Genomic DNA, 7,680 nt, shown 5'->3' with positions numbered 1-7,680 from the left:
ACGTTAGTTTGTTTGCTGATGATGCACATGAGTAGTGCTGAGCAGGATGTGCGCTTGCGGGTCATTTCAGGACACCGGTTCGTTCACATTAATGACAGATCTGAATTACTACCTAAACGAGTGAGAACCGTCGTGTCGGAGAAATCGGATAAGAGCAAAAAATCGGATTTGAGCAATGAGGCTCAAACTGTGTGAAGTGTGAACATAGCTAGAAACTCCAGGGTTAGAGTGAACTAAGCTTAAAGACGGCAACCTAAGAGATTCTATGCATCTTGTAGTCTCAGCCTCAGACGCTCCACCCCAAGAGAAACAGTGTGCCTGTCTTTTGCAAACAAAGAGCTTTAGTGATGGGGATTTTGTCAGCTGCATTCCGCTTGGCTGTCCACACACTTCTGTTGAACCTTCCTAGATCACCCAGACAGAAAACTGGATATTGTTAAATAGAACAAGCAAGACATACCGTCGGTCAGATATCACCTCACCCTGCATGGCTGGACAAAACTGTGCACTGTGATGTGTTACTTTCTACATATTTCAGTCGATTCCTGCTTTCTATTAAAAACAAAAAAACACATTAAAAGCCACACGTTCCACATGTTCCACATGTTTGGCTGTTCATTAGACACATCATGCTTTCATGTGCACAAGCGCGAGGACTAAACACAGCTGAAGTGTCTATAAATGGTTTTGCGGTTGTTCAGGAACTCTCTTTGTGAGACAGGCCCCTGCTTTAGCACGACACACTTTCTGTGTAAAAATTAAACAAGCCTTAACTTTCACACCAAACAGTATTTATTATGCAAGGTGAGTGCAAATAATCCTTAAACAAGACATATCGATAGCTTGGCAAATGAAACCATGGGGTGCATGCAAATGGTTGGTCTATTTCTTCTGATAGTTGTTTTTGTAATAAATTCACAACTGAAAGTGCAACTGGCTTTCACTTAGAATCAATCAGCCAGTGCAGATCATGTGACATTAAAACAGGTTCTATTTAAATTGGTTTTATCATCCATCCACCAGAGGTGACATCCACTGTATTAGAAATTTCAGAAATACAGATTGTTTACTCTATGCAGCTATACATACCCAGGATGAGACATCACTGAGAGTATTCTGTATAATAACACTGGCCATTAAATGAGTGATTAGGCAACCTTTTGTACCATAACATTCAGGTGTACTGATAATACCATATAAAAAGACTAAAGCTCTAAATTGGTTCATGTCTTTTCTTCAGGAGGTCAAACAGAATCAAATTGAAACCATTTCTACTCATGTTTGTGAGCAAAAAGTCAGGAACATGGTAGGATGCAATGAGGTACACATTGTGCTCCAATTTAAATGAATTTACATAATATTACATGCAAATGAAGCACTGTCTGAATTAGTCTGTGGTTCGTATCTAAATAATCACAGTGACCAGTACATCTTCAGCTCCGGAAGCCAGTCATGTCCCAGTGAGTAGTTTCATGAGTGTCAGTTCACACAAAAATTACACTGTAGCTGATCATTTATGTCAAAACACCAGTCTGTAGAAGTGAGAAGCAGCTGGAATCGATCGCTAAAACAGAGGGTAAGATCCATCTCTGAGGAGGTGATACGGCAGCATCTGTCCGAAGAACACAGGTGGCAAAGTTCCTACCGATCAGGCCTCTGAAGACAGAAGACTTTGGCTTTGTGGTCTCCACCTGCAGTCACAGCCATGGAGGCCTCTCTGCAGCATGAAGACAGAAGAACATACAAGAACAGTGGTTAGACATCACCACGCCTGGCACTGATCACGAAATACAAGCAATACCATCTTTTAATTGAGCAGCAGGTGGCTCTGCAATGCGGTTGTTATGGTAGTAAAATACTTTACTCTTTCTTTCTCTAAATTGATGTCTGGTCTCTCAATCAGACGCTGCTCACGTTTGCTGCAAATTGGCAGTTTACCTAAAAATATGCTATTTTATTCATTAAGGTGTTCAACACTGCAAACATTCCATGAAATGCAGCTTTTTTACCTTATAGCTCTAATGCAGCTGAACAGCATAACAAAATGTCTCATTGTACTCGCCCGCTTACTAGGTCTCCCCATCACACAGTGCTACCCAGCTGGGAGGGCAAAGGCTGGAACTTGCATTTACTGAGTCGCATAACAGGATACAGGGCTTTTTCCTGCCGTGGATCCTCATGGACAAAGTTTAAAAAGTTCAACTTCATTGGAAAAGCCCAACTCATCAAGCGTCACTTTTTGCGAGGTAACCAATCAAAAAGTCAAGTTATGATTGAATATACATTTCAGAAAATTCAGCTCAAAGATAAACATTAATTCACAGGCACATGTACCTGAACACTGTTATCACTGAGGTTTGCTATAAAAAAAAATTATTAAAAAAAAACATATACAAAGAGTAAGCCTCACCATTGCAACCTGGTGAGTATTTCACTTTAATGCAAAAATACAATGTTGACATGGGCTGAGTAGGAAGAAATAAACCTGGACTACTTCTCCTCCAAAATAAAGCGCAATGAATGATAAGTCTATTTAGTGTGATGTGGTGTTCAACTTCCCGCCTATAACATCACCCATAAAAATAACTTACAAAAGCTGTTACAGGCAGAATTCAGATTTTTTGCAGAACAAGTGATACTTTTTTGATCCCACAACTGGGGAAATTCCACCTCCGCATTTAACCCATCCGTGAAGTGAAACACCACATACACACTAGTGAACACACACACTAGGGGGCAGTGAGCACACTTGCCCGGAGCGGTGGGCAGCGCTATCCACGGCGCCTGGGGAGCAGTTGGGGGTTAGGTGTCTTGCTCAAGGACACCTCAGTCATGGACTGTCGGTCCTGGGGATCGAACCGGCAACCTTCCGGTCACAGGGCCAGTTCCCTAACCTCCAGCCCACGACTGCCCCCAGAAACAGATGACTTCCCTGACCGGGAATCGAACCCGGGCCACGGCGAATCCTAGCCACTAGACCACCAGGGACTGCAAGTTACACCATATTAAAGAAAATAAACCTCTCCATCAGCAAACAGGAGATTGCATCTCCTTAGGGGTTTCAAGCACTACACACACACTACACACACACAGCAACTACACACCCCCTACCCAGTCATCCTGCATCTGAACCCACTGACCACATCTAGGGGCAGACATGCTCACCTGTTGAGCGTGAAGTCCAGGATCTCTGCTGAGTGACCATGATACTCGGACACCATGTTTCCGGAACGAGCATCCCAGAGTGTTACCACTCCACCCAGATTACAGGTGGCCAATACAGCTGATGACTCTTCCCACTGTAGATGGACAATGCCAACCTGAAAGAGATTAATTATTAAGTTAATGTACAGTAATTATCCAGTAAGGCAGAGACAGTAGAAGTGATCACATGCATAAAAAACTGAATGATAAAGTCTACAAATAACTTGTTACCTCATGTTTACATCTGTGTCGAATACTGTGTGTGGACAAGTCGTATATAGCTAGAGTGCCATCCAGATACGCCACAGCTATCAGGGGCAGCCTGGTAAAAAAAATTTAAGTGATTTTAATTTCAACCACATTGTCATGCATGAAGATAAGCTACAGGGGGCCATCAAAAACAGTGTGACCTAGAAGTTCCCACTTCACTTCTCAAATACATAACTGGAAAAACAACAAAGGAAAGACAAACTTACACATTACAAAATCCTACAGACTCCACCGAGTTGGAATCTTGCTCCTCCATTGCGTTTTTTGCCTCGCTGTTCTCAGCTGAGAATGAGGCCAGTATCTAGACCAACAGCACCACATTAACTATTTAAGCATGGATCTTCTGTCTACACAATTTAAGTCCACACTTGCTTCACACTGTAAAAGCTCGGTCATATACTACTAATGAGGTGTTTTGTGCAGGTGGACTCACTTTGCCTGTTGATGTGTTGATGAGTTTAGCCTGTCCATCCACTGATCCGGTTAGGACTAGGCTTCCATCTTTGTTGCACTCCATGGAAGTCAGCGCTCCCTGGTGGCCATCATGGCCTGAAAAAAAACAAGATTTAGTCAAGATGCTGTACTGAATTTGTCAGGAAGGAAAAACTGAAACAGAACTTCTATTTTTCAAAGGAATGAAAATCTTGTCTAGAGTTATATAGATGTTTAATTACCTTTAATTACATAAACGGCACTGCCTTGTTTAAGGTCCCACAGGCGCAGGGTTCCATCCTCATATCCCACCATTGCTCTCTTTCCTGTGTGTTTTACACGAAAAGCCAGTTAAGATCTGTGTCCAAGTCAAATCCAAATTAAAGCATCCAAGTTAAATTACTCAGCTTCTTTGCTTTTGGAAAATCAAACCTAATGAAAGCATTAAAAGAAGCCAATGTCTGGTAAAGCTTTGCTGTTTAAAAAGACCTCTTAGTCCACATCACTTGGTTGTCTTACCGTCAGGGAGAATTTTTCCACTTGTTGCCTGGCAATTAGGTCCCTGGAACGTCTTACATTCTCCACTTGGTATCTTCCACATCCACACATTGCCATCAGCTGTACCTGCCAGCAAGACCGGTGCACCGGGGTGCCACTGCAGCCACTAACATGAGGAGACAAAGCAATAAAGCTCACACAGAACGACTCGTTTTATTGTTTAATATGGCAAAAAAATAAGTCGTTATCAATGGATATATGTTTACTTGAAAACAAACGTGCTCTACAATATTCACTGGATCCAACAGATTGCAATACTCAACAGACAGTGGACAGTGGGCTTCTGTTGCTTTATTACGATTATTGCATTAAAGAACGCTTGTAGCACAGACGGGACTTTGAGCAATGGAGACACTGTAGTAAAAGCAGGCAAAATGGTTCACCAGTCAATTAAAAGTATTGTTAAAACTTTTAATGCCTTTTCACACATTCTGTTAGAAAAGAATTAAATGATAATTAAAACAGGAAAGAGTTCATTGGAAACAAAACCTGGTGTAAAAATACCGGTAAAGTTGATAATCTCATTTTCCATTAATGTGCTAACAGGAAAGCGGAATAACACATCAACTTCTGTTGTTTTGACATTTTATCTTTCAATTTTCAGTGGAAAACATCACGGAAGTGTATTTATATGATTTAAGACGAAAACCTAGAAGCCAGAATTGTTTCCATGACTGTGCACGGCTGTGACTGAGCAAAAGTGACACAGCATAGATGGAAAAGCTGAAAGTCCCTATGAGGATTTTGGTTCTGTGGGAACACTGGGAGTGCCTTTTGTGTGCATTTCATAAACTGAAGAGCTGTTGACCTTTTTCAAAAGGTGCAATGCCTCCGGGTTCTGAGTGGGTTCTGAGGCCTTTAGTAAACATTAACTTGTACCCAAGAGGCTTCAGTTTACCTCCAGATCTCCTACTTCAAATGACCAGATCTCCTCTTTCGTCTCAACTTTCCACACTTTGATCAGACCGCTCATGTCACCGGATGCTGCCAGCTTTGAGTCATGGCTGAACCCTACACACGTAACAGAGTCCTTATGGCCTGAAAAGGGGGCATAAATGAGCACATAGTAAGTGAATGGGTGACAACACAACTGATCTCTCAAGTTGTGCTTCATGCTTATATTAGGGACTAATATGGGTAAACAAAAAAGTTCCAAATCCGATGTTTTGTCCCACATACATTTCCTCCCCACTTTTACTGGAACTGAATTATGAGGATGTCTATTCTTTATTCTGTATAACTTTATTCTGTAACAGCACCACCTAGTCAAACTGTAGGCTAGCTACTGCTGCCAAACCAACTCAACTGATACTCTTAAACAAAGCTTACTGGTTTGCGTGGGGTATTTTAGTAAGGCTGCCAGTGTTATGATGTCAACTCAACGCGCAGCCATGTCTCTCGACACACTAGAAATGTATGACATGACTTGTCATGGCACTGTGTTCAGCTGACTGGCACGGAATAGCTCAACACACCTGAACATTCAAACAGCACCTCCCCATCAGAGACACTCCACACATACGCCTTGTCGTCCTCGGCGCCAGTGATGGCGAGGTTATTTGTCGCTGGGTCCAGCCTGACACAGAAGACAGAACCTGAAACAGCAGATTGAATAAAATAAAGCAGTGAATAAAAAACAGCAGCACCAGGAAACACAAGTGCCTATAAACTTGTCTACCCATCCATATATATGTAAAAGAACCCGGTCCAGCAGGAGAAGTACCACCTGTGTGCTTAGAGAACGTGAGCTCGCTGTCATCTTGCTCTGCTTCCATCTCATCCTCAGTCTCCCAGCCTTCATCATCTGGGTCTTGGTTCCCAGCATCCGCAAAATCCACGTCTTCAAACTCCTCAGCGAGGTCATCTGAAAGCCACAGCACATATGTAGCAGCCACTGTAGTATAAGTAGCCAAGCCAAGTAACTTAACTGAAGGAAGCAGCAACTTTTCCCCCACTTGGGCGACAGGCTGCACGAACCTGCGGGCACTGACGCAGAAAGCAGCGCTAGCGGACAGACGGGAGGACAAACCACCAACCTGGAGTCTGCTCTGCATCGCTCAGGTCGATGACTTCGATGATCTCTTCGTCCCCGTGAAGCTGCAGGGCGTCCTCCTCGGCGTTGTCCATGGCTTGTGACTAAACTCGGCGTCTTGGTCTCGCTAAGCAGGTTAGCTTACCTAGCCAGCTAGCTAGTTAGCTTGCGAACTTTGCAGGAGGCTTCGTGAAAGCTTCTCCTCAGGTTTTCGATCCTGAAAGATGTCGTCTTTAGTCCGAAGACCTGTGTTGTCAGTCGAATACGCGTGTGGTCTACAGTAAAATGTGTTCGCTTTGTTAAAAACCACCCGTTACTCGCGTGTTATTCACGTGTTAGCCTCCGAACCCCGCGGTGACGCTTACTGAACAGGAGTGACGTCAGACTCCTGAACGATTCGCTCTTTCTGAGCGGGTGAATCGATCAAACCGACTCGCTGTTTGAAAGATGTAACGGTAAGTTACAATGTTTACGACTTGTTAGAGGCTGGATGCTTTTAATACAATTCGACATGCTTAACTACATATTATACTTACATATTATACTTATATATTATACATATTATACTTACAGATAAGTTACGTTCTCTCTTCTATGCGTTGGCCCTGCGTGTAAAGAGACGAGGCCCCGTCTTTTGGACAGTAAAAGACCTGGGCATCAAACTTAAGTCGAACCGACCCTTTCTGTATCTGGAGGGGATGAGAAAAGGCCAGAACTTGTGAATCCATGAACGTTTTTAGACGTTCGAATCATTGAAACGGACGGATCGAAGGAGTCGGTTCCGTAAACTGAATCAAACTCTAGCACGAGAGGCGGGACTTCCCGTTTCGGAGGCAGCTTGTGTTACCCGTTCATGACACACGGTGGCGCGATGTGATCTACTACTTAAAATCACAAAGTTAGCAGGTCCCGTGAAGTATCTCGCACAGTTAATGCTTTCACGATTTAAGAGTGTTTGTACGCCAGATAAGTATATCACAATAATGGACTCTGTTCAGATGTCTACCACAGACTGTCTGAGCCCAAAAGTAGTAAGTAACGCTAGTATGACCAACAGCAATTTCTCGAGATACCAGGATGACATTCTGACCAGATATTACGGTGTGTAGCCTGGTGTTCATGCGACTGTAGTACATAACAGTAATTGTGGCGAGTGAAGAGTAGGATTCACTATACAGTCTATA

The 7,680-nt window shown here is 43.1% G+C and overlaps 1 protein-coding gene across 1 annotated transcript; it reads right to left on the bottom strand.

Moving 5' to 3' along the window:
- Positions 1 to 769: 769 nt before the first annotated feature.
- LOC108436450 (angio-associated, migratory cell protein) lies at positions 770 to 6,885 on the bottom strand. The gene is made up of 11 exons (XM_017712956.2): positions 6,501 to 6,885; positions 6,191 to 6,328; positions 5,940 to 6,059; positions 5,363 to 5,502; positions 4,426 to 4,570; positions 4,149 to 4,232; positions 3,908 to 4,023; positions 3,681 to 3,775; positions 3,436 to 3,526; positions 3,166 to 3,320; positions 770 to 1,717 (listed from the first exon to the last, which is right to left on the bottom strand). The coding sequence occupies exons 1-11, from the start codon at positions 6,589 to 6,591 to the stop codon at positions 1,642 to 1,644; spliced, it is 1,251 nt and encodes a 416-aa protein (XP_017568445.1). The 5' UTR covers positions 6,592 to 6,885; the 3' UTR covers positions 770 to 1,641.
- Positions 6,886 to 7,680: the final 795 nt, after the last annotated feature.

This window comes from Pygocentrus nattereri, chromosome 30, assembly GCF_015220715.1.
Source record: "Pygocentrus nattereri isolate fPygNat1 chromosome 30, fPygNat1.pri, whole genome shotgun sequence".
Lineage (NCBI taxonomy): Eukaryota > Metazoa > Chordata > Actinopteri > Characiformes > Serrasalmidae > Pygocentrus > Pygocentrus nattereri.
The sequence above is the reverse complement of the archived record's forward strand: the minus strand, read 5'-3'. Positions and strand labels throughout refer to the sequence as shown.